At 40.3% G+C, this 27,404-nt stretch overlaps 1 protein-coding gene across 2 annotated transcripts in view; it reads right to left on the bottom strand.

The window, feature by feature from the left end:
* Nup93 (nucleoporin 93) overlaps positions 1 to 15,593 on the bottom strand; it is a 104,684-nt gene extending 89,091 nt beyond the window's left edge. The window contains exons 1-2 of one of the 2 annotated variants that reach the window (XM_003472081.5): positions 15,447 to 15,593; positions 1,545 to 1,737 (exon numbers count right to left, since the gene is read on the bottom strand). In XM_003472081.5, the coding sequence (XP_003472129.1) occupies positions 1,545 to 1,723 (179 nt within the window). In that variant the 5' untranslated portion in view covers positions 1,724 to 1,737; positions 15,447 to 15,593. Of the gene's footprint in view, positions 1 to 1,544; positions 1,738 to 12,357; positions 12,473 to 15,446 lie in introns of those variants that run through there. The other variant, XM_063247353.1, reaches the window with a different exon arrangement.
* Positions 15,594 to 27,404: the final 11,811 nt, after the last annotated feature.

Below are 27,404 nucleotides of genomic sequence, written 5' to 3'. Positions count from 1 at the left end.
ATTTAGCTCTCAAGTTTAGTTGCACAAAAGAATGTGGCCCTTAAACTAAGCCCTGAAACCTCAAACAATGTCCTTACATTAATACTAGCACTCAAGTCTTTCTCAGATTCAAGGAATGAAGGCTAAGAAGATGACTGACAGTTGCTTGTTTCTCCCACATAGAATCTCAGTGATTTTCCGGACCTACCGGCACAGCAACAGTTCCCCTTGGCCATTCCACTGGGGTCACAGGATCCTGTGCTCCAGCATCAACCTCATTGGGTCTGATTTCTGACTCAGCACATCAATTATGTGAGGTGAGAGATTTTTGCTAACTTCAGACCTTTGCTTCACAATAATAAGGATCTCACAGGCCTAATGCTGGCTATAAAGAATAAGCAAAATCTTAAATAAAACCAACTATCTGACAGGTAGTAACCAGTAAATCACATTTCTTCTGGAAAGCAACATGGTTCTTTTTGCTTGATCCCACAAATTATAAGTCCTTGGAGAGCAAGCAACATGTCTAATTCATACTTGTGGCTCCAGATATGGTCCAGTGAAGACACTATAAACACACTTTCATGGAATCAACAGACCAACAGATGCTGTGCGGCAGCAGTCAGCATTTCCCAGACTCACCCACTTTGCGGTTCTATAATCAGCTAGGGAATACTGTATTTCAAGGCCATTCAGAGGCAGCCTCTGGGCTCACTGACAATAAGCAGGAAGAATCACTCCCCACTTAGATGGTTTCTCGTCACTGACTGCTATCTATTTCTTCCAAGTGCCCTTAAAAACTCTGATCATTCTGAGAGCTTTCTGGCTTGGAAGGTAGCACTTATCAGTGAGGCCCTTATCTGCTAAGATATTAATGGGAGCTTATTATGACCCAAGGCTGGCAAACTAAGCTGTCTCAGTTGCTTTTCTCTCACTGTTAGGACAAAATACCCAACTCCCAAAATCATAGAAAGGTTTATTTAGCTCACAGTTTGTAGAGGTTTCAGTTCACAGTCAGCTGGGTCTATAGCAGAGGGACAACAGTTCAAGGAGGCAGACAACAGCAAAAGCAACAAGGGCAAAAAGGCCAAGAACAAACACTCTTACATTGTAAGCAGGCTACCTGCCTGGGATAGGTGTAGCACTCACATCCTCTCCCTACCCTCTTCTTGTACAGGATGAGAATGTTTTCAAAATAAAGACCCCTGCCCCCTGTTAAGTCACTTAAACTTCTAAATTTCTCAAGGTGACACAAAGAATCAACCATGACACCAACCAAGAATAACTGTGACCAGTTTCTGTATGACAGAGCTCTTCAGCCCCCTCCCACTCTGATCTGCTGTGACACAAGCTCACAGCTTGGTCAAACAGACAGGCCGGAAAACTGGAGTGTCAAGCAGACAAAGCAAGGCAACTAATCTGTTTATAAAACCTCTCAAGAGTTCCTGAGAATCTGGCTTGTGACTGTCATTCACATTCTGTATCCAAATTCAAGGCAGGAAAGAAGAAACGGATTCTGCCCCCAAACCACCCAGCACCAAGGCTGCCTCCCCACCAGTACTCACGCCTTGACATCTGCTGTCTCCTGGGAAGTGCGGGTGAGGGTACGGGAACGCAGGCGCTCGCCTGCCTGCTGGATCTCCTGCAAGTTCCGTTCCACATGGGGAAGCTCTGAGATGCCCTCAGTCTCAGCGGCAAGCTGTTCAGCTTGCTGAAGGAGTTCACCAAAGCCCTCAGTATCCATCGGAGATGCAGATTCTAGATGGGGGGCAAAAAAACAAGAAACCTAGTCAAGGGAGAGACAGGCTTCAAAACACTGCCTGACTTTGATACAAGCTTACGGAACACTAGGACTTTTTATGAACAGACAAGGAGATAGCTCATCAACAAGCAGGATTTGTTCCTGAACACAGACCAAGAACAGGCCTGACAGAGAAAATGAGTCAGACTGTGAAGAAACATCATTTCTGTACATACTGACAGCCCGAAGATTGATTTCACCCACCAGAACAAATGCAAAGACACAGTATTAAACCACAGAGAGAGACAGTCTCCCTAAATTGCCGAGGCTGGCCTCAAATTTGCAATCCTCCTGCCTTAGCCTCCTGAACAGATAAGAATACAGAGCAGCTAGGATTATAGGTATATGCCACCATGCTTGGCTAAAACATTTCTTTTTAATCATGTCCAGGTCCTCACTGACACATTCTTTATCTCACAAGATTACGAGAGCAGTGTCTACTTGTTACACATGAGATTCAGAACATCAGACTTGTTATTATACCTACTACCTTTAGAAATACTATTACCACTAATAACTATACTAATATAAATAGTAGCTAGCTTTTAGACTATGAATATTATTAGCAAGATGACCTGTTCCTTCAAGAATTAAGAAAAGCCCTATAGAAAGTATTGTTATTTAATAAGCAATTACGTCATGAATCTTACATAAACTGTATCATCCTTGCATAAGATTCTTCTTGTTTGGGGGGGGTTTGCCAGGACCTGGGACTAAACCCAGAGCTTTCTACATACTAGGCAGGTGCTCTACTACAGACCTCCACCCCCAGCCACCTTGCATACAATTCTTGACCAAGAGAATGTTTATAACTCTTACTTACATAAATAAAGATAAAATTATCACCATTATTAAAAAAATTGACACTGCTACAAGATTAGGAACAAAATTATTCAATTAAAAAAAGAAAATTCTTGAAAGGGTAACTCTTGTTGCTTATTTTCTTCTTTGTTTTAACCTATGGCTTCTACTGTGCATGTAAAATCCCACTGCTCTATCATTACAGCTATAACACTAAAGATACATATAATTTTATCTCGGTTATGAAGCACAGGTTAATGTTAAAAGGGCACCATTACCGCCATAAATCCACAGCAGGAAGAAAGGGACATTTTAAAATGAGCATTAAAGGGTATTAACTTTAAAGGGAAGGGCAGAAGGGTAAAACAAAAATAGCTGCATTGGAGTAAACATAAAAACACTTCGGTATTCTTTATGAAGTTCCAAGATAACTTTAATCTTTAACTACAACAACAGCAAAAAACATATATGCTATAAGTTTTACACTAAAGTTTTTAGAAAATAATTGTAATTTTTTGACCCAATACAATTGTCTGGCCATCTTTACCTGTAGGAAAACGGGGATGGCAGAACTGAGAAGAAATTCAGCACTGCCCTCCTCTAGTCTATTCCAACCCAGAAACCTGTGATCATATTATCCAGCCTCCGCTTAAATCCCTTGAACAGACTAAAGCTCTATAAGAGGTGCCCCAAATTCCCTTGTTACCCAGACTATCTCCAGCCCTGTTCCCACTCCTTCCCTGGGATCCAGCCACACTGGGACACCCCTGCTGGTCCCTAATGATTAGGCACATTCCTGCCTAAAGCTTTGTGCTGCAGTTTCCGCTTTTGGAATGCCCCTCTTGCAGCTTTGCTCATGGTTGATTCCTTACCTCTGTTTCAACAAACTGTCACCTTTCCTTTAAAAAAAAACACAACAGGTTATTTAAAAGTACAACTGACCCGCCGCCCCAGCACTTCCCCAGCCTCCCTTAATGTCTGTCACCTCTGCTAGAATGTAAGCTGCATGTGAACAGTGTTTTGGTCACCGAGGTACACCCAAGCTTCGGAACAGGGTCTGGTATATAGTACGTACTCATTTACCTCATAAATTGGATATGTTTTACCCTTCCATCTGTTGGGAGTCTGTCCCTCCTGCCCTACTCAGCCAAATCAACACCAACTGGCAGGCAGAGACCTGAGCAAAAACATTCCCTTCTAACTACCAACTGATGCTTAACATTTCTGAGGCTGCAGAGCATAAGGCAGTGACAATGTAAGTGGCATGAATTCAGATCACATTTGGTCCAGTGCTTTCTTTTTAGAAGAAAAACCAGTGGTATTTAAAAGAAATGGTCAAGTTTTCTGGTAAACAGAGTTCCAAACCAGAAGAACAAGATACATGTAGAAAAAATTTCCTATATAAAATCAAAGTAGGAGTACAAAAGAAAATAAGTTTGTTCCATGCATGCCTGGGAGAAAAGAGAGATGTATACAATGCCATATTTGGGGGAAAATCGGATCTGTCATACGGTATAGCTCAGGCAGCAAAAATTAATTTTACAAGATATTTTATTAAAGTTTCCAAATCTATATTTTGATGTAATTATCATCTTACTTCATTAACATTTTCAATTAGAGGTTGATTTCATAAATTTAATGATAATTTTTATCCCTTCCACAAAATAAACATCAATTTAGCTGCAAAATATAAAGATTAATAAGCCACTATATCAATTTGGGGAGGACCGAGGCTCAAACGCATAATCTCATGCTTGCCAGGCAGGCGCTTATGCCACTGAGCTAAATTCCTGGCCACTGTATATATTTTGATCCAAGATACTAATAAAAACTGATCATGAAAATAATGTCACTGGCTTTATCCAACAGTAAGAAATAAAATGATGGGGGGTTCCCAGATCCAAGCTTTGTATAGGAAAAATCTGACATTTGGGGCACCTTATAGAGAAGAGAGCCAGGAAGAAGTCATACTGAGGACACACAGAAGCAGGACATGGAGTGGTCAATACGACAAACCTTGGGCTGGACAGGAAAAGGCCAGCAAGGTCAGACGGACAGTGCAAAGGTGCCTCCAGGTCTGCAATGCCTAAGCCTCTGCATGTGATCAGGAAGACTCTTCAGAGAGCACTACCGGGATGCAGGGCCCCGAGCAACAAACTCCTCTCCCTGTGCCACTTGGCAGTTCTACTGAACTGCATAGATCTCCTCAACTACACAAGAAACACGGACTTAAAATGGAGGGCAAACATCTCTGCTGTTAGAAGGCTGAATTGGTTACCCTTGGGATTCAAGAACAGAAAAAAAATGAAGGAGGTTTTAAAGGGAATGGCAGATTTTTTTAAAACTTAATGCTAGTTAACAGTGTGCTCGTTTTGCGAAAATTCATTAATCTACACTCATAATTTGTGTGCCTTTTTTTTTGTACCAGGAATCCAACTCACAACTTCACATTTCCCAGTCAGGCCCTTGCACCACTGAGCTAAATCCCCACCTTTGGGTGCTCTTCTGACTATCCATCACACTTCAGTTAAAAGGAAATGACCGACTGATCTGAAGAGGCGACAGTAGGACCCTCAACTCTGCTAAAAATGAGGAATTCTTTTAGGGGGAAGTTCCCATGATTTGCACTTATTCACCACTACTAAAAGATACAAGAAAAAAACAAAAAAATCAAAGTTCACAGTTTCAGAGACGCAGCTATCCAGTATTAAAGTATGGGCTGGCTGCGCTTCCATTTCCTTTCTGGCCTGCATTCACCTATCAAAAGTCTAAACAGCGTGGCCCTTTAGGGCATATCAGCATTCTTAAATCAGGAAAAAAAAAAATCCCCAAACGGCACATAAGGTGAAATAAACTAAATATAAACACAGAACAAAATAATTTCAGTTCACTTACTATTAACATTTGAGTCTTAATTAGGGAAAACATGGTCATTTTCACATTTCAATATAATCATATTAAATATATTTAATCAAGCCAGAAAAAGAGATACTTAAATAAATATCAGATTACTATTAAGCAAAGTACTTCTAAATCATTTTAAATCAGTACTCTCAAAGAGTGACTTTTCAGGGTTTTGCAGGTGGTCTGAATCTCAAGTCTCTTATGGTATTCATGCTTATTATAAGTATTAAAATATCTATACATCTGTTTCCAGTTACTAATTATCAGTTCATGAGTTTCTTTTACTTATAGCACCAACCACAAGTAAAATACTGTTATGGTTTGACTCTGCAATGTCCCTGAAAGCTCAAGCATATGAAGGCTTGGTCTCTGATGCTGTAGTGTTCACAGACAGAATCTTTGGAAACTGACAGGATTATTAAGGGCTCCAACCTCACCAATGGATTCAGTCACCAATGGGTTCATGGCTTAATGGGCCATTGGGAGGTGGTGGAAACTTCAAGAGGTGGTAGAAGGAGCAGGTCAATAGGGACATGTCTTCAAAGGGTGTATTTTATCCCTGGTCTCTTCCCTTCTCTCTTCGAGGTCACCATGAGGTAAACAGTTCTGTCCTACCAAAAACATTCCCTGCCATGATGTTCTGCTTCACTACAGGTTCAGGAACAACAGAGCTAACTGACTATGGACTGAAACCATAAGCCAAATAAATCTTTCCTCCTTTAAGGTGATTTTCTCTCACATATTTTGTTGTAGTGATATAATGCTGACAAGCACAAATACTTCTTTTATGTGAGCTTGTGGACTTTCAAGCTGAGAAAACATTGAGTTCTTGAAAGATCATTGAGTTATCCCACAAATAATTATTACTCATTAGTTCTTAAGTCAAACCTATGTAACTTCCAGGATATTTGCCAGAAAAGCAGAGCTTCAGACCTGACAGGAAATAGGAAAAGTCTCAGAGCCCCCATCTTAGACCTGTCTGCCAAACGCTTGCCAAGTAACTAGCCTCCTAGGACAAGGGTCAGCAAACTTTCTCTGTAATGGACAGATGATAAACATGTTAGGCTTTGTGGTCCAGTCTCTGTTGCATTTACTCAACTCTGTCATTCTAACTTTAAGCAGCTATAGATAATATGGGAAAAAAATGATGTCTGTGTTTCAAGAAAACTTTAATTGTGAACATTAAAACTTGAATCTTAACTAATTTTCATGTGTCATAAAAATGTATCTTTTGACCTTTTTTTGCAGTGGTTCAAAGACATAAAAATCCTTCTTAGCTTTTGTGGCCCGTGTGTAATAGTTTGCCAACCCCTGGGTAGGTATCTGAGTTGGACCTACCATATAAATCCTGGTTCAGTATTTACTAGCTATAATGATGCAGGCAAAACTACCCTCCCAAGGCTGTACTAGTAAAAACAGTTACAAAGGATGAAGGGAGGGGAGAAGAATGGGAAAAAAAGAAGCAAGATATACCATGTACTGGTACATTATGAATTGTCCATGACAAATGTTATCATTATGTGTATCTAAAATGTACTAATAAAATAAAATTTGTATTAAGGCCAGTAGTATTAGTATTAAGTATAGGCCAGTTAGTATTGAGGCCTACTGCTACTGCTCTTCTCTTTTTAAACTATTTAAACAGAATATGTCAAAAAGAAATGCATTTTGTATTTGATGAAATTTGTCCTCTAAATGTTCTTTCAACCTGATACACAGGATGCTGAGGGAACTTACTACCATTTCTTTTTAGGTACAATGAAATGTATCAAGCCCATATAAATTTTCCCTTTTTCTTATCACCACAAACCAAACAGCTTAGTTATCTAAGAAACACAAAGAGCTGAGAAAAATAAAAGAATAAAGACAAAGCCATTTAATTTTCTTCTGTGTTAAAGAAATCTCTCGATTCAATCACTGGTAGAAAGATGACAAACTACTACTTTCTGTGCAAAATTAAAATACACATGTCCCCCCACTTATGATAGCTTGATAATTTTTTTACTTCACAATGGTAAAAAATTGATACACATTCTATAAAAATTACACTTTGAATTTGGACCTTTTCCCAGCCTATGGATATGACATATTATACCCTCCAGAGAGGTTCAGTGGCAACAGAGGGTCCAAACTCCCAGTTAGCCACAAAAATCACAAGAAACAATACGAGATGCTACAGTGTACTGTGTTGCTAATTCTGCAGGTTATGTAATCCAACGTGCATTTTCAATTTATTGATTATCAATTTATAATAATTTTTTGGAGCATGCCCCCTTATAAACCAAAGAATATCAATATAATCAAGTGATAATTACTGCCACTCACTGAAGAACTCTAGTTTTACCATACACCCAAATATCATCTCTTGTCAATCACAATGGTGCATGCCTGTAATCCCAGCATTCAGGAGGCTGAGGCAAGAGGATCACTGCAAATTCAAGACCAGCCTAGGTTACAAAGTGAGCTCAAGGCCAGCCTGAATTGCATAGGGAGACCCTGTCTCAAAAAGACCAAAAAAAGAAAAAAAAATCTCTTTCAACTACAAATATCCTGCAACCCAACACAATTAGCTCTACTGCATTTTTTTGGACACTATCAAAGAAAATTTTATATACAGATGTAGTAATTCATGTTCCTATATATATTTTTCTTCAAAATTTACAGTTAACAATGTTCTTCCTTCTTTGGATTACTTTTCAATTTTAATATGATAGCAAAATAAATTCAAATTTTAAACACAATGGGTAAGTAGACAACTAGAATTTGAACTCAAACACCCGGTTGGAATCCATTTTGTTAGTTACTAGCAAAAGGTGGATCAGTTAACTTAGAGATAAAGTCCAAATCACTCCATGTAAATTTCCTCATCTAAAAAAAGGAACTGATAGTCTCTATGGTCTTTCAAGGGCTTCTTAATACACAAAGTATTTTATAAATTCTGCTGATTTATATTATTATAAAATCCTATTTTAGCTTTTTTCCAAAGTTGCCAATTTGGCAACATTTTATCATTTAATTATAAAAATCTCTGCTTCAAAAACTCTCTAGTAAATATTTAACACTGAATTATAACTTAATTAATTACAAGTTTATATTACTCAGTAAGAACTTCTGGAAGATGGATTTTTTAAATGTATATTACCTCAAAATATTTTTGAAGCCTTATCCAATTAGATGGTACTCAACCCAAACAGAGAGAGCTCAAGGGAGGATCCAGGAGGGAGATAAGCTCTCTAGGCCTCCCCTCCAGGGATGTACCTCTTTTGAACAGGCCCTACCTCCCAAAAGCAAATAAACTACAAGTCCTATACTCCAACTAAACCTCCAAAAATCCCACATCTAAACACTAGAGCCCCTGGAGGGACATCTAGATACAAACCATAACATTCCAGTCTGACCCATGGCATTTCTTTACACAAAATCCATCTCTAAGAGTTGCCATGTCCTAATAGGTTCAGCACTGCTGAAAAATCCAAGACCAAATCCAGAGTCGTCTCTGAGATTTAAAGCAAACTCTTTAACTGTGAACCACTGTAAAAATCAGAAAGTTAACCACTGCCAATGTATTATGGCACCAGATAAACATGTCCATTCCAAAACAGAGAAACAGGAGAACAGAAACCAAGACCCAGCAGGGCAAATATTAATTCCCATAGGTCCACGCCCAGCACGAGGGGCAAGGGATGACCTGTGAACTCCACAGGGCTTGCGCAGCCCCATCCCACTGCCAATGGTTGTAACCTTCATGGCTTCTGCTCACTCACTGAGGCCTTGCAGATTTCTAGATACAAACCACAATGGTGCACTTTATAAGGAGACATATTAGAGTGCCTCCCCGACCCCACCTTGTGTATATGATGAAAGGTCATTTGAGGACAATGAATAGCAAGACACAATTTCATTACATTAGCAATTCACATCTGATGTACTTATTGTCTCTTCCACCATCATCCTAGTCCAAAGCACTCACATGTATATTTGGGGGAAGCACAACTTCCTTCCTGCTCTTCCCGTTTCTATCTTGACTTCTTCCTCGTTTCCAGTCTGTTCTCTGCACAAAAGTGGAAATGAGCCTTAGAAAAGGCTCAACCCTCCACTAGCTCCCATCACTCAGACTAACATCTGAAGTCCTCCCCTTGTGCTGTGAAGCCTTCATAGTGTGTGGCCTGACCAAATCCCTTCTGCTACCACTCTTGCCTGTGATTTGCCTACTTCAGCCATAGCCTCTTGTTCTTCAAACATGTAAAATATGTGGTTACCTCAGAATGTCTACAATGGTGAATATCTACAATGCTTACCCCCTTACTTCACTCAAGTCTCTGTTCACAAGTCTTTTTAAACCAGCTTCACAGAACATCCCAACTAAAGCAGTCCCATTTATCCACTCTGCTACAGTTTCTGTAGAAGCACTTCTCAATACCTCGTGTCATCAGTCCATTTGCTTATTCACTCAGCACCTGTCTCCAGACAGACATGAGCTCCTTGAAGCTGGGAATTTTGTCTGGTTTGTCCACAGCAATATTCCTAGTACAATAAACAAATAAGACCTAGCACACAATAGATGCTCCATAAATATTAGTTAAATGAAGAAAGGAAGATGATCGGTAGACATTTTTAGCAAGGTCTGAGTAAGTTATTCTGTTAGCCAAGTTGCATTGAGGATTCAGGTACTATTTGAGAGCATTAAGAGAGTTATAAAAGCGTAAAGCTGTCGATCTACACATGCCACCAAGTTCAAGGCCAGCCTGTCTACACAGTGAGTCCAGGCCAGCCTGAACCTCAGGGACCCTATCTCAAAAAAAAAAAAAAAAAAAAAAGTGTAAAGCTGCAAAACATTTGAAAATTTAGGCTATTTGAGAGAGACAGATTATAGTTATTACCAAACCTTAATATAAGGCAAACAAATGAAGTAGGAGGACCCTCATCTATCAGAACAAGCATGACCCCCATATCTCTTTGTCCAGCCCAATTCTTTCTCTAAACCAACATTTCCAACTACTCATCTGACACCTGTACCTGGGCTAATCTATAGGTGCTTCAAAAAGTCCCAAACCAAAAGCATCACTTCTCTCTCAGCCATTGACACTGCTATCTCCTCCTCCTGGGTCCCTGATCTCTCTTGATGAGGTAATTCAGTCAATTCACCCAGAAACCACCCTGGTGTCATTCCAGGTCACCTCCCAACTCTTGAACATCCAGGCATTCTCCAGGTCTCCTGAAACCTTCAGCAAAGTCACATCCTCATCTCTTGCCCCTGCTCTGATCTTTTGTTTTGCTACAGTTACCTCAATAGTCTAAGCTTTCCTGCTCCTCCGACCTATTTTCCCCATGGCCAGAGAGGTCTTTCTGAAATTTCCTGCTGCCTTACTGCATCATGGGCAGGAAGGAATGTCCATGCTTTTACACAGCTCTACAGTTACTCACCATCCTCTACCATGCCTAGGAGTTCTCTGAGGTGCCTCATGCTGTTTCCTCACTTCATGCCCCTGTGTCCAAACTCAGCTGTAACATAATTCCCAAACTCACTGTCACATGGGGAACTCTTACATATTTCGTAAAGTCAGCTGGCTCAGTTTCACTGCCCCACCATTCCAAACTTATTACACTCTTTTTCCCTAGTGGAGTAATTATGATCATTTCTTCCCATGTACAGTAAGTAGGTCTTTCTATCTAGAAAGCAAATCCCCCCCCCCCTTTTTTTCTTGGTCTTTTGTCTTTTTGGAGACAAGAGTCTCACTACTCAGTTCATGTTAGCCTTGAGCTCACATTGTAACCCAGGCTACATTGTTACATTGTAACCCATTGTAACCCAGTGATCCTCCTGCCTCAGCCTCCCTAGTGCTGGGACTCACAGGCATGCACCGTTACACCTAGCTTTAGAAGGCATATTTCTGTAAGGTAAAGTTCACAGATGCTCAATTGTGACACCTCAGCTGCTAAGTCTGGAACATAACAGGCACTAAATACTCGTTTCTGAATTCCAGTGACCCATTTCCTGTACACACTTGAGCCCTCTCACCTTCAGATCTTTGCGCTAACCCCTCCTAGACATGTTTCCCTCTACCTTTGCTGTTCTACCTGCCAGGAGCTCCTCTTAACAGTCCTAAGACTCGCTCTCTTATTTCACTTAGGTCTCTGTTCAAATATCCCTGCCCTGATATGTGGATCAAGAGCATGCAGAAATAACCCCAGGCACATTCAGCTATTTAATTTCCAACAAAGAGGATTAACACCTACATTAGAGGAAAGACAGCCTCTTTACAAGTGTTACTTGGAAAACTGGCTATCCAACTGCAGAAAGCTGAATAAAGACCCATATATCTCACCATGCACTAAACTAAAATCAAAATGGACAAAAATCTAAATGCTGAAACGGAAACCACTTGCTGGAAGATAAAACAGGTAAAACTCAAAGAAGCTGAGTGTGGTGGCACACACCTGTAACCCAGCACTTGAGAGGTTGAAGCAAGCTTGCCATAAGTTTAAAGCTTTCTTGGACTACATGATTTCAAGGTCAGCCTAAAATACATAGTAAGACCAATCTTAAAAGACAAACAAACCAAAAAAAAGAAAAAAAAAAAAAAAACACTCTTAAAGGCACAGGCATAGGCAAGAACTGTCTAACAAGAACCCCAACTGCACAAGAAATAACATCAGGAATCAGCAAATAGGACCTTATCAAAAAGCTTCTGCACAGCAAAGGAAACAACAACCAACAGAGTAGAGAAACAGCCTACAGAATGGGAAAAATTTTCCCCAGCTATTCCTCAGGCAGAGAACTGATAGCTAGAATATACAGTATAAAGAACTCAAAAGAAATTAAGACCCCTCAAAATACATTCTCTCAGTCAGTTGGTTGTCCTGGCACACACCTGTAATCCTAGCACTTGGGAGGTGGAGGCAGGAAGATCACCGCAAATTCAAGGTCAGCCAGAGCCACATGGTGAGTTCAAGATCAGTCTGAAGCTAAATACAGCAATTCTCTCTCTCAAAAAAAAAAAAAAAAAAAAACCAGAAAGTAAATTAAAAAATAGACTAATCAAAAAATGGGCAACTGAAATGGACAGATATTTTTCAGTAGTACAAATAGAAAAAAATACACTTTTTAATAGTTCAACATCTTTTTTTTTTTTTAACCAGGGATCCAACTCATGACTTCGTGTTTGCCAAGCAGGCTCTTATGCCACTGAGCTAAACCCTAGCCCTTTAAAGTTCAACATCTCTAATTATTAAAGAAATGAAGCTGGCACACACCTGTAATCCCAGCACTCTCAGGAGGCTGAGGGAGGATCACTGTGAGTTCAAGGCCAGCCTGAACTATGTATCAAGAAAACTATGTATAAGATCCTTTCACAACATTCCCCCCCCCACAAAAAAAAAGTGAGAAGGAAGATGGACAATGCAAATTAAAACAATGCTGAGACTCCATCTTATTCCGGAAAGAATTGGCTATCATCAAGAAATCAACAATAAATGCTGGTGAAGCTTGGGGCAGGGATGGGGTAGAGGGTTTCTATATTATTGGTGAAAATGTCAACTAGCATAACACTAAGGAAATCAGTATGAAGATTCCTCAATAAACTAAAAATAAAAATTCCATTCACCCCACTATTCCCTTTCTAGCTACCTCCCTGAGTTAAAGACATTGTATTACAGTGATACAAGTACACCCATGTTTATAGCAGCATAATAAATCTTAGAAACAACTTATATGTCAACCAATAGATGAATGGATAAAAAAATTTTGTATTTATATACAAGGAAATACTAATCCACAATAGAGAAGGATCAACTCGAGTCACTTGTAGGATAATGGATGCATCTTGAGACCATGTCAAGTAAAATCAGATGCACAGGTTTAAATATTGCATGGTTTCTCTGACATGAGAAACCCAAAATGTAAAGAACAAAATAAAAGAGATAATATAAAATAGGTAGATTTTTGCAAAAGGGAAGAAGATCAAGAAATGGGGGCAGGGGAGAAGGGGATGAAAAAGAATATGTGTTAATGCAAGAGGCAAGCACAACTTTGCACAAGAATATAATCATTATGTACTGCAAACATGTACCAATAAAAGTCAGATGTTTAAAAAAAAAACACTATATTATCTTTATCCTGGGTTTTTTGTCTTTGTTTTTGTTTGTGACAGCTATGCAACCCAGGCTGGTCTCGAACTCACAGAGATCCTCCTGCCTCAGCCACCGATGTGCTGGGAATTTAGATGTGTGCTATCCTCCTTTTACAAACAGTTCAGATACCACACTTTACATTTGTATGTTTATTCCTCTGGTGTCATCCATAGGAACATCTCTTCAATGAGGACAGGCCTTTTTCATACTGCATTTCCAGGCTTAGAATGGTGCCAGGAATGTTCATTCCTAATTACTGAGCCCCGACTTGTGCCAGACCTAGGAGCTACACATATATCACAGAATAAAACTTTAAAAAAAAAAGATGCCTCACTTGGATTCAGGGGGATAAGACAAACAATACACCCCATAAATAAAATGTAAATGCTAAGAACTAAAGCAATGAAGGAAGACAGGAGTGAGGAAAGCCTCACCCATAAGGGACCTCTTAGCGGAAGACCGAAAGTGAAGCAGCAAGCCATGTGGATACTGAACTGCAAGCAGAAGCCCTCAACCAAAGCATATCTAACAGAAGAAGGGAAGGAACAGTAACTGAGACTGGTAAAGTCATAAAGAATCAGCTTATGCAGAACAGTACAGCACACTGTTAGTGAGATGGGGAATCACTAAGGTTTTTTTGAGGAAGGAATATGATCTGATGGTGTGTATTTTAAAAGGACTGCGTCGCTGCTGTGCTGAAAACAGAGGCCGGGTAGAAGCACTAGAGAACAGATGGGAAACTATTTCAATGATCCAGGTGTAGGTGGTGACTTGGCCCAGAGTAGAAAGTGCTGGATGTGGACTGAGAAAGAGAGAGCAGTAAAGATGATTTAAAGGTTATTGGCCAAATCTTTTTATATTACTGATGAGAAAAATCATAATTATGGTATGAGGAGGAGCTTAGGAAAAAGAGATGAAAGGGAGCTTGCTAGTGCTATATTCAGTTTGAGCCAGGTATCTACCATATCTCAGCAAAGTTATTAAGCCCCCAGTAAGATAAAGGTCAACAAGAGGTCTCTTCTGGGAACACAGGATGTTAGATTGTTGAAGCTCAATGAGACTATCAAGAATGAAAAATAAAAATGTTGGAAAACAAATGCATATTGGTGAGTGGAAAAAATATTCTCCCACAACCTCCAGAGTAGGGAAGTCATCTGGTTTAAAAAAAAAAAAAAAAAACTTTTCTCAACAGATGAGCAAATTCGGTGCAATGGGTCATTCAAACTTTGACCAAGGGCCTAAGGGGTCAGCCCTATAGTTTTGCTAAAAGGGACCCCAACATACTTGGGTGTCGCCTTTGCAGAGAATAGAAAGTGGTGAGCTCCCAGAAAGGTGAGCATTCCAACCATTAACATCCCCTCAGACTTTAGCTTAGGAGACAAGCATAGGGGTTGACAGAGACTCCCGAGTTGTATTGCCTTGGAAGAAAAATAGTTTCCTCACAATGTGCGGGACATGAGAGGGGTTTGCGAGGGAGCAGGGCGCGGTCAGGTGCCATCAGGCTCTTTCACCAGCACGGTGAGGGTAAGGTGGGGGTACGGGCGTGGAGCGCCAGGCACAGCGCCACGCCAGGGAGGGATGAGGCGGGAGGCCAAAGCCCCACACCTTAACACAACACTCGGAAGACGCAGCTCGGCACTATAATGCGGGCGGCTGGACAACGCCTTCTGTCGCCGGCGTCAGGCGTGCGCGGCTGCCATGAGGCTAACCAGAAGTGAGCCGCATGACTCCGAGCGTGGGGTCGGCACTCCGCCCCGCTTCGAGATCCCGAGTCCAAGGACAAGCCCCAGAACTGAAAGGCGCCACAGTGACCAGAAACAGACACGCTTACCTGGCCCTGGAGCCGTATCTGCTGCAAGGATACTGGGTTGAGAACTCGGACGCCGCTTCTCGCGCCGCTCGCCTGCGCTTCCTGATTGGTCGAGGACGGCCGCTCCCAGAAACCCCCGCGCGCCGCGCTGCCAAATGAACTTTATGGAGACCGGAGGGGGAAGAACAAGGACACTAGCGAGGGTGAAGGCGGGGCCTGAGGCTGAGCTGTTCAATCCCCGCAACCCGAGACTACAGATCTGACCCCGCCCGGTCCGGTGGTTAGAGTCGGCCTGTACCGGGAAGTAAGCGATTCTACAGTCCTAGGCACTAAAAGGAGATTTCTTACCCTTTACTGAGCACCATCCTAGTTGCAGGCCTTATTCTAGATGCTTGGAGACCCAGTGGCGTCACGATAAAGGAGAGCTCTGCTGTCATGGAGTTCCCTGACTGAAGGGGAAACAATATTATAAATAACTACAGTTTGTGAAGAGGGCTGTGAAGGAAAAGCTGAGTGGTGAGAGAATGTTTGGGTGCTAGGGTCCTCTTCGAGGAGGTGACAGTCGGGCTAAAACGAGATTGAGAAAGGGTCGGATTTACAAATTCCTGCTGGAACGCATTCCATACAGAGGGACCAAGAGTGAAGAGTGAGGGGAAATAAGCATGGTGTTTGGAGAACAGAAAGAAGAGACCACAGCTGGAAGTCAATAAGAGAGGACAGGCGAGATAACTTGGCAAGTCCTTTAGGCTATGGCAAGAAAGTTGAAGTTATTCGTCCTGCAAATGGAAAGCCACAGTTGTGAGCTGACCTATATTTGTAAAAGTTCCTCCTCCTGCTCTGGGTAGAGAATGAAGTGTAGGCAAGAAAGAGGCTAGCCGAGGACAGCTTTGTCCAGCACATAAAGATGTTGGGACTAATGTCATGGAGTGTCCATTCATGCAAAATCCGTTAGTGCTCACACCGTGCCACAAAGGAGTAAGGCCCAGTCCTTAACGACTCAATGTGGATGCAAGAACACAGTTTGTAATACTTTTTAATACAAGCAAGAATGCTAAGAGAATCTAACCCAATCTAAAAGGTTCTGAAATCAGAGAGCCCTACCTGGAGGAAGTAAGCCCTAAGGGATACTATAGCTTAGGGTGTCAACCAAGGGAGATTTTTCCTGTTCTGGGGGAACCAGTAAGCAGCTGCTGCAGAGAAAAAGACGTTGCTTTCCCCACTCCCAGTGCTGTCTTTCTCTCATCTCTGGCATAGAGTCTCTCCTTGGCCAAACTATAAACCAACTGGGTCCTCTTCTCTATTAGGGCTCTACCTTGGTCTGTAAAGAACAAAATACTAATATAGTTTCTAAACACTCAAAGCCACACCCCTAGGATGATCATAACCTTCTTTAAATGCCTGCTTGAAAAAAAAAAAAAAAAACTGTCTAAACGATTTGCTAGGTGGGCTGAGTGGTCCAAGCTTGTAATCTCACATGCTCAAGGGGATGAAGCCAGAAAATTACAAATTCAAGGCCAGCCTAGGCAATTTAGCAAGACCCCGTCTCAAAATAAAAAGGGATGGAAATTAGCTGAGTCGTAGAATGCTTGCCTAGCACACACAAGGCCCTGGGTTCAATCCCTAGCACATTAAATAAATAAATACAATTTATTGTTTATTCCAGTCAGGATCTGAGGCAACAGTCCTTGTCTCCCAGCTTCAATGGGAGAACAGTAGGCTAACTTCAATAAGCATCACTCAGTAATTCAGATGGATTTCACATGAACCATCTCAATTTCTTGCTTTTTGTAACTTTTCACTTCACTGAATGTGTTGAGCCCATGCTCACCCTTCTCTCAGTCCTTCATTCTCTATTTAAAATGCCCATTTACCAAAGTACAAGTCAAAGTTGAGTTCAGTTTATGTTAGATTCCTTTTTCTGTTGTAATAGTACATTACTAATTAAAATTCTGTCTTTGGCATTTAAACACTATCTTAGTCTGTTAGGCTACTATAACAAACTACCATAGTTGGGTGACATGTGTATGGAAATTTCTCACAGTTCCAGAACCTGAAAAGTTCTCAACAAAGTGGTTGTCTTGGTTAATTTTTTATAATTGCTGGGGCAAAATACCTAACACACAAAATTAAGGAAGGAAAGGTTTATTTAGCTAATAATTTGTGGAAGTTTCAGTCCATAATCAGCTGGCTCCACAGTAGTGTGTCATAGCACAGGGGCAATCCCTTCAAGGCTGCAAAAGCAGCAAGAGAAAAGCAGAGAGCAAGCCTCTTCCTCCCTTATTTTATAAGCAAGTTATCCACCCATACCATCTCTGTGCCCTCCTCTTGCACAGGCTCAGGATATTTACAAAGTGAGGCCCCTGCGTCCCTAGGAATGGCTTAGTTAAGCTTCTAACCTTCTGAATTCTCAAGTTGACACAATGTATCAAGCACTATAATTCACCCTTTGTGGACTTGGTAAGCAGACACATTTCTTTAAATTGGTCTCCAAATAAAAAATATGCTCATAATTACACTTAACATGTTGTAACTATCCTGCCTACATGAAGAAATACACTAATTTCCTTGCCTGAGTAGAAAGTAAGTTTTCCTTCGGTGATGCTTATTCTTATCATTTCACAACTTGAACATTATAATCCTTAAGAACCAGTATTAAGTCTATCCACATTATATTACATTAGAACCATAACATTTCACCCTTGGCTCTCCAAAGACTCGTGCAAAAGGTATTTAGTCCATCTGCAAAAGGTTCCAAAGTTTTAGCAATTTCAGCATTGCTGAAAAATCCAAATCTCAAGTGTCCTCTGAGATGTAAGGAAAACTCTTAGCTGCAAACACATATAAAAGAAAACAAAGCTAAATACTTCCAACATTCAATGGCACAAACTAAACATTTTCATTCCAAAAGTTACAAATGGAATACAAAGGAATGGAACCAAAACAAGTCCAAAACCCAGCAGGACAAATATGAAGTCCTATAGTTCCACATCCAGCATCTGAAGCAATCTGTGACAAATTGTGAACTCCAGAGGTCTTGCATGACTCCATTCCTATGGCACTTCTAGTGGTTGTAGCTACCACAGCTTCTCTCCTAGGCCTGCTTTGCTCCCTCCTTATAGGTTTCCTTAGATGATCCATGTTCTTGGATTTTCTAAACCTCTGGGATCTCCACTGCATCTTTGGCTCTATCACACCTTGTTTGAACATTGTCAACTGAGCTTAGAATGTTCCAAGTGGTTTTGTCTCAGGATTGCTCTGAGATGTTCTCAGGGTTCCTGTAAAGCCTTCATATTCTCCCTGAGTTAGCAAATTGCATGTTATTACCTATTTAAAAGGGAGCTTAGCAATGATAGGGAGTCCCTTCTCTCATTTCACTTTGGTGGTTAACAAAACTCTTTTCTCAAAGGAACTCTTTGATGGATTCCCAGTATGAAACAGATTTTGTCATGTGAAGTATACAGTGCTACCTTTTTGGTTCTTACAATCATATTAAGCAAATGCAATCTCTTATATTCATCTGGTGACATTCCCAGTCTTCAGTTTAACTCACTGACTGCATTCAATACACTAGTCTATACCACCAGATGGTGGGTCTTTATTGGACATTTACTATTCAGCATTCTGACTCTCTTCCCTACTCTACTCTGTGTTTTGATTGGTGGCATGTGATTCAAGCTTATCTAATCAGACCACAACAGTGTTCTTCCCACACTGGCTAGTCTTAAAGATGGGGCTATGCACCAATTGGATCAAAAAAATACACTCAGGGCTTGGGATGTAGCTTAGTGATAAAGTGCTCACCTAGAATATGTGAGGCCTTAGGTTTGATTACAACATCAAAAGAAAAGTTATTCCCAAGATGTTCTATTCAGGCAGTTTTCTTTGCCACTCCAGTTGGAATGGTGAAGTTGTTTTTGTAGGAATTATTTTGTGAAATTAATCTTTTACAAGTTTGTTTAATTGCTCGTCAGCCATGGGGAAAGACCTGCATGGGAAGAAAGCCAATACAGAAGGAAGCAATGTAGTGAGCCGCAGAACCAACGCAATTCTCCTCAAACCTTATCGAATTTTGTGAAACTGAGTACCTGATTCTAAAATGTATCTGAAAATGTAAAAGACCAAGAATGTTCCTTGTAGTTTTTTGTTTTTGTTTTTATAGTACTGGAAATTGAACTCAAGGCTCCCACACTGAACTACATCTCCAGACCTTTTCCTAAATTTTTTATTTAGTGAGACAGGGGCTCACTAAATTGCTATGTTGTCCAGGCTGAGCTCAAATTTACAATCCTCCTGCCTTATCTTCCCAGAGTGCTGGAATTACTGATGTGGGGCCACAGTGCCAAGCTCTTTGCAGACATTCTTGAAGCATAAAAACTAGTCTGGCATGGGGCACACAAGACTGAGTCCAGTCTGGAGACTTAATGAGATCTGTCTCAAAATAAAAAGTAATAAAAGGCCAGGAATATAGTTCAGTATGAACGGTTCAACCTCCAGTGCCACTGAAAGAAAGAAAAAAGAAAGAAAAAGGAAAAATATGAGAGGGAATTTTACCTCAAGATATCAAGGTTCACTTAAAGTTATAGTAATTTTAAAAGGATAATATTGGCACATAATAGGTAAATAGACCAATAAAGCAGAATAGGAAGCCCAGAAACAGATTCATACAATTACCTCAGAGAAATTCAGTGGAGAGAAAGATGGAACTTTTAGTAAATACTATTAAATCTATTGTCTTAGTGGGAAAGAAAGTCATTTTTGTCTCAGACCATATACTGAAAATGAATTCCAAACGGGTGATAGATCTGAATGGGTTATGGAAGTGGCTGAATCTAGCATTTGTGATTAGTTCATCATCTAGCACTGGGATTGGCACTGTGAGTGCTGCACCTGCCCAGGAGCAAAATCAGCAGACAATACAAGGGAGGGAGGAAGGCATGTTTTCTTCTCTTTTGCTCTGTTTGCTTTTGCCACTTGCCATAACCATAAATGGTTGCCCCTCAGCCATGCCACCCTGTCTTGAAGGCAATTGAATATGGACTGACACCTCTAAACACTGTAAAAAAAATTTCCTTTCTTCATGTTGGACATCAGGTATTTTGTGTCAACAGTGAGAAAAAAGTAATCAAGACAGGATATAAGGAAATACAATGAAGCTTATAAATGAATAGATTATAGAATTCATGACCCATAAATTCTGAGATTGGCAAACATTTTTTAAACAAAATATAATCATTAGCCATTGTCTTAGTTACTTTTCTCATAGCTGAGACAAAATACCCAGTACTCAAAGCTAAAGGGGGAAAGGTTTATTTAGGTCACAATTTGTAGAGGTTTCATTCCTTTCAGCTTCAAGGTCAGGTGGCACATCACAGAGGGGCAACAGAGTAGTCACAGAAGCCAGCAAAAGCAACAAGAGAGAGTGAGCCAAGCCTCTTTCCATCCCTTCTATTGAATCCAGTCCACTAGGATTAGGGTGATGCCAACCCAATCAATGAACCAATCCAGTAATCACCCATTCCTAATCCCAGCAACCTTAATCTTAACATGAACTGTGAGTCAATCACATACTTTAGATTCAGCTACCTCCAAAAAAAACCCCTATAACTGCATGAGTCTTTAGGGGAACATCCAGATACAAACTACAACATTCAACCCCCCCCCAAGACTCATGTACATCCCTTTATGCAAAAGGCTTTTAGTCTGCCTCCAGGAGTTGCCAAAGTCCTAACAGTTCAGCACTGTTGAAAAGTCCAAATCTTAAGTGTATAAGATAGAAAATGATATCACAGAGTTCTATTGGATCAATGAACAGAACTGTTTGCAGTATCATTGATGGAATGTCCACTTTACAAGCTTTAATTTAGTGACTTGAACAATTATTTCTAAGATGACAATATGTAATCCATTAACTAGAGATTTCCTACTGTTCATTTTTTTTCTGTAAATCTGTATAACTTGTAACCTTTCCCTGCTTTTTTTTTCTTTTCTCCTTAAATAAAATTAAAAAAAAAAAAGAAAAGTCCAAATCAAAAGTGTCCTATGAGATTTAAGACAAAGTTAGCTGTGAGCCCCTGTACAAATGAAAAAAGTGCAACTTTCAATAGCACAAAATAGACATTTATATTCCAAAAATTACAAATGAGGCATAAAAGGGAATGAGATTAAAGCAAGTCTAAAATCCATCAGGGCAGACATTAAGTCCTGTAGTTCCATATGTAGTATCCAAAGCAATCTGTGGCAAGATGTGCACTTCAAAGGGGGTCACTGCACTCCTATGACATTTATAGTGGTTGCAGCTTCCATGACTTTGGTCTCTGCCTGCATTTATCTCAGACAATCCACATTCCTTGTTTCTCCAAACTTCTGGGGTCTCCACTGCACCTTTGGCTTCATACTCACAGCTTCTCACACTGCCTTCTCAAGGGCACAATGCCTCATCTTCTAGGCCTTCTGAATTTGAGGTGGAAGCCTTCTTGACCCCACAAATCTTCCATTCTGCATCACCTAAAACCAGAGCCACTTGGGTGATGCCAAGGTCTGCTGCCAGCAGGGGTAGTAGCCAGGCTTCCCTCTCTCTTGGTTGTAGGTGTTGAGTGCCTGAATCGATGAGCACTCCAAATCATTTCTGAAGAACAAATTCTCTAGGCCTCCATGCTTCCTGAACATGGCACCATGCAAATTTCTTCTCAGAGAACTGTCTTTCATTTTTGCATTTTGAAGCTGCAAAGGGTGGAGTCCTGCTGCTGCTTGTGATGTCCTCAGGCCATCTCTTCTACTGTGCTGTTCCTTCTCAACAATCAATATCTCCTCTGCTCTATTTTTGCAGCCCACAGCTTTACAGAAGCTTCTTTTCTGGGCAAACTCACAACATTTTAAATCATTCTGTTGGGCTCTTTGCTCTTGATTCTCAACATATATCTGGCTAAAAGTTCCCAGCAAGTAATCATGCCACTGCTTCAACATTAGCCTGCCTTGAAATTTCTTCTTCCAGATTGTTAGTCCATTGCCCTTAATCTTAGTCTCAGGCAGTCTCTGGACACAAGCAAAATGCAGACAAACTTTTTACCAAGTCATAACACGTATCTTCTTAAGTCCAGTAGCCAGTATAGTCCTTCTTCCCAACAGAAACTTCCAGAGCCTAGTCTTTATCAGCATCATTTCTGTCAGCCTTCTGATCTTCTGACCTCTGACCAGAATCTCCTTGACAGCACAGCCTAAGGTGTTCCAGCTGTACTTTTTCAGCCAGTATCTCCAAACTTTTCCAAACTTTTCCTACAAGGAATTCCCAAAGGCTCCTGAGCCACATGGTTAGGTATAGCCAGAGCAACAAACCCACTTCTCTGGTACCAAATTCTGTCTTTGTATTTTTCTTATCGATGAGACAAAATACCTGAAAACCAAAATTTATTTAGTTCACAGTTTGTAGAAGTTTCAGTCCATAATCAGCTGATGCCAACACAAGGTGACACATGGTAGAAGGTAACAGTTTATGGTGGCAGAAGACAGCAAAAGCAATAAGAGAAAGTGAGCTGAGCCTCTTTTTGTCCCTTATATTGCATCAAGTCTAGTAGGATTAGGGTGGTGCCAATCCAATCTGTGGAGTAATTCAGCAATCATCCACCCCAGTCCCAACAATCTTAATCCCAGTATTGCACTAAAAATCAATCACATATTCTAGATTCAGTCACCTCCAAAAAAAAAAAAAAAAAAAACACCTGTGACTGCATGAGGCTTTGGGGGGACATCCAGAAATAAACTACAACAACATTCTCTTAAAGCTGTTTCTCTGAAGAACCTTGACTATTACCATATCCAAATACACAATAAGCATATGGAAAGTGCTCAATGTAGTCATCAAGAAAATGAAAATAAAATTCCAAATGAAAAACTACTAACTCAAATAAATACAATTAAGCTATATAACCAGAATAACTATATTTTTTCATGAAATATAACTTATGGGCAATAAAATGCATTTGTTTTAAGAGCGCAAAACAAACAAATAATAAACAGGTGTGCTTAGCACATGTATATATCTGTATAACCATCACCAAAATCAAGATATAGAACATTTACATCAGCCTAAAAAGTCTCCTCATGTCCCTTTGTGGTCAGTCTCCTCCCTGCCCTCATAATGTACTCCAGGAAACCACTAATCTGCATCAGGTCACTGTAATTTAGTTTTGCCTGTTCTAGAATTTCATATAAATTGAGTAATACTTTTATATCTAGCTTTTTAAATTCAATATATTTTAATATTCTTCCATGTTGATGTCTCTATCAGTAATTCTTGCCTTTTTATTGAGTGCATGAACACGCCACATTGTATTTGCCCGTTTATTATTTGTTTGTTTTGAGACAGGGTCTTATTGTGTAGTCCAGTGGGCTTTGAACTCACAATCTTCATGCCTCAACCTCCCAAGTGCTGGACTGACAGGCATGTGCCAGCACATCTGGCTCATAGGTTCATCTTGATGCATATTTGGATTATTTCCCGTTTTAGGTTATTAGGTATAAAGTTACAGAGAACATTCTTATACAAGTTTTTGGATAAAAATATGTTTTTATCTATCGTGGATAAACATTTCAATTTTGCTAGCACCATTATTTGTCCTAGCTTGAAAACAGAATCAAAAGTCCATTAACAGAGAGATAAATAAATTATGTTGTGGTCATGTAACAAAATACTACAATAACAAAAAGAATACACTACATCCACAAACAACAGCATGAATGGATCTCATAGACATAATGATAAGCAAAAGAACCCAGGGACAAAAGTATGATCTCATTCATATAGAGTTCAAATCAGGCAAAGCTAATCTATGGTGACAGGTGTCAGAATGGTGGTTATTTTAACTGGGAAGGGGTTTTTGGCTAAGAAGGGGAATGAAGGAGTTGTCTGAGGTTTCTTAATGTTCTGTTTCTTAATCTGGCTGCTGAGTGCATGGGTGTATTCACTTTTTAAAAATTCATTGAGCTGCACATTTAAGATTTGTGCACTTTGCCATGCATATATTATTCATTACACTACAATAAAAGGTTTTTTAAAAATGCCTTTACAGTGGAATATGAAATATTTTTGTGGCCCAGAATTCATATCACTTCCCTTCCTCCCACTGTTTACAGCCTGGAACCTTATTTTACTGCTTTGGTGTTCCCCATAATTCCTTGTATGTGGTACATGGGGAGAAAGCAAGAAATGTTTCTTAAGCAACAGACTCCAGCTCCACTGATTGCCCCCATCCTGAGCTGCTGCTGCCAGAGAGATTTCTTAGTGGGTGGCAGAAAATTACATAAAGCCTTGTGATCTGTGGCTGAGTGATCAGCAATATTCTTCAAAAGTCATTAAAAGCTTAAAAGGAAGCCTCTTACTTTGCCCTTCAGATAGGTTTAATTTCAGCTGCACAAAAGGTGACTTGACATTATCAAAGGGAGCAAAAAGCTGTTGCTGAAACACTAGCTCCTGGAAATTGTTGGATCTGATGCAGGTCTGGGGTTAAGCATGCTGACAGCAAGTCCAGGGTTGGTGGAGGGATGCCGAGTCAGAATGGACTGCAAATAATCAACAAGAAAATAAAGAAACAATAAGGACATTTATTTGCTCACCTACTTACACGTCAGCAGTAAGGTGAGCATCTAGTTGGTTGATACAACAGCTCACCAAGGACTCATGACTTTCCATCTTTCTGAATTCTTGATGTGGGCCCCATATCAGAGAAATGAAGATGTTTCTAGTCAAAGGAGGTAGCCAGTCCTACCCTGGAAAACTGATTATAATCCTTGGACTTTGTCAGCTGATATGTTCTTTCCAACTGGGATCAGTTAATCCCAGTACTCCATCTTCTCTCCCACAGGAATAATAATAGCTCCTGTACTGTAGAGGCCACTGCAGTTTAAAGATGATAAGCGTGGTGAGGATATATATATTTAAAACATACTATATGTATTTTTATTTATTTTTAGTACTGGGGATTGAACCTGGGATATTTGCACTGAGCTACATCCCAAGCTCTTTTTAAATTTTTAGTTTTGAGACAGAGCCATTAAATCACTAAATTGTCTAGGCTGGGCTTGAACTTCAGATCTTGTCAGAGTTCTGGGATTGTTGGTATGTGCCCTCATGTCCAGCTGAAAAATAAGCAATTTCTTTTCTTTTTTTATTTTCTTCCTTCCTGGTTCTTATTGTTTGTTTGTTTGTTTGTTTTGTTTTGAGACAAGTTCTCACTATGCTGTCAGGCTGGCCTTGAGCTCACTTTTAGCCAAGGCTGGGCTCGAACTCTCAATGATCCTCTTGCCTCAGCCTCCCAGGTGCTGGGATTACAGGTGTGAGCCACCATGTCCAGCTAAAATAAGCAATTTCTAAGAATGTTAAACATATACCTACCTTATAACCTAACCATTCTTCTACCAGACATGTACCCAAGAAAAATGAAAACACATTTACATGACGACACATGTACAAAGATAATCATAGTACCTTTATTTCTAGTAACTCAAACTGGAAACAACCAGGAGATAAAGGATAAGCAGACCATGGTGTGGTCATGTCATGGAATATTACTCAGCAGTAAAAGAGAAGAAACTACCAACTGCTGATCAGTGCCAACTCCAGCAAGACACAAAACGGAATATACTATGAAATCCTATTTATACCAAGCACAAGAATAGGCAAAGCTAATCTATGGTGTTAAAGATGAGAACCATTGTTCCTTGGAAGTGCTAACCAGCCAACAGCACAAGGGACACTTGAGAGAGCCAGAAATACTCTATCATGCTGAGTGTCAACCCAGGAGTATGTATATGCAAAAATCTATTCAGCTGTACACTTAGGATTTATTCATTGTAAGGGATGAAATGACTTCTCAGTAAAATGATAAAGAAAAAGTGATTCATGCCAGTTTTTTCACCTGAACATGGAATCACCCAGGAGCCAGGTTTAGGGTCCTGCAGGCCACGGAGAACCTAAGCCCTGAGGGTTTAAATGTCTTAGCAAAGTCACACAGGGCCACAGTGTAAGACCAGCACCTGCCTTCAAGTCTTCTGCTATCAAGGCCAGTGTGCTATATTCCAAGAAAGCCTCAAAAGTAGCAAGGTGTTGTGATGCATTGCTGTATTGTCAGCTACTTTGGGAGGCTGACAGGAGGGTCACAGGTTCAAGGCCAGCTGAGTGGATAATTTAGCAAGACCCTATCTCAAAACAAAAACAAAAACACCAACGTTGTTGATGTAGATCAGTGGTGGAGAACTTACCATGCATGAGCAAGGCCTTGGGTTCAGTCTTATACCACACAAGCATAAATAAATAAACAAGAACACTTCGGAGGTGAATTTAGAACCCTCATGAATTCTAGTAAGGAATTATTCACAGAAGTCCTTAATAGACTTCACTGCCAACTTTCTGAGTTGAGATTTGGAATGAATCCCACACACTTACTAACCATCCACAGCTGACTATCTGATGACATTGTGAAGGTGGTCGGTTTTTTCCAAACATCTGGTTGTTTTATTTGTTATTAAACACATTGGCTGTTGAGTGAAGAAGAAGAAGAAGAAGAAAAGACTCATTCTACACACATTGCCATTGCTGCTGTTTAAAAACAGCTTTGCTGACATCTATCAACTTTGTTTATGTCAAATTGGGCAATTTGTCACTGGTGCTGAATTTGCCAGAAGAAAAGTGAGTTTGATTGACAAGGCTGTAGGGTTCCTGTCTCTTCCTGTTTAACATTCCAGATGTTTAAAAAAGTTGGATCCACCCCAGCGAGGCTCATCTGTGGATGAAGAAATGTACCAAGGGAGGCTGGAGGATATGGGTTCAGCTTTTGTAGGAACTTTGCTTCCAAGAGCCCCATCTTCTTGATTGGTTCAAATTACCTTCCCTTCTCAATTGCCGCCTTTCAGGGGAGCCATCTGTTGCGAGGCCCATCTGTCAAGGGCTCTGTTGTGGGTGATCAGTAAACGGATTTGCAGCTGGAG

The sequence above is a fragment of the Cavia porcellus genome, unplaced genomic scaffold (assembly GCF_034190915.1).
Source record: "Cavia porcellus strain 051 isolate PalLab524CR breed Dunkin Hartley unplaced genomic scaffold, mCavPor4.1 scaffold_4, whole genome shotgun sequence".
Taxonomy (NCBI): domain Eukaryota; kingdom Metazoa; phylum Chordata; class Mammalia; order Rodentia; family Caviidae; genus Cavia; species Cavia porcellus.
Note: the sequence above shows the minus strand (reverse complement) of the source record. Positions and strands in the feature narration are given on the sequence as shown.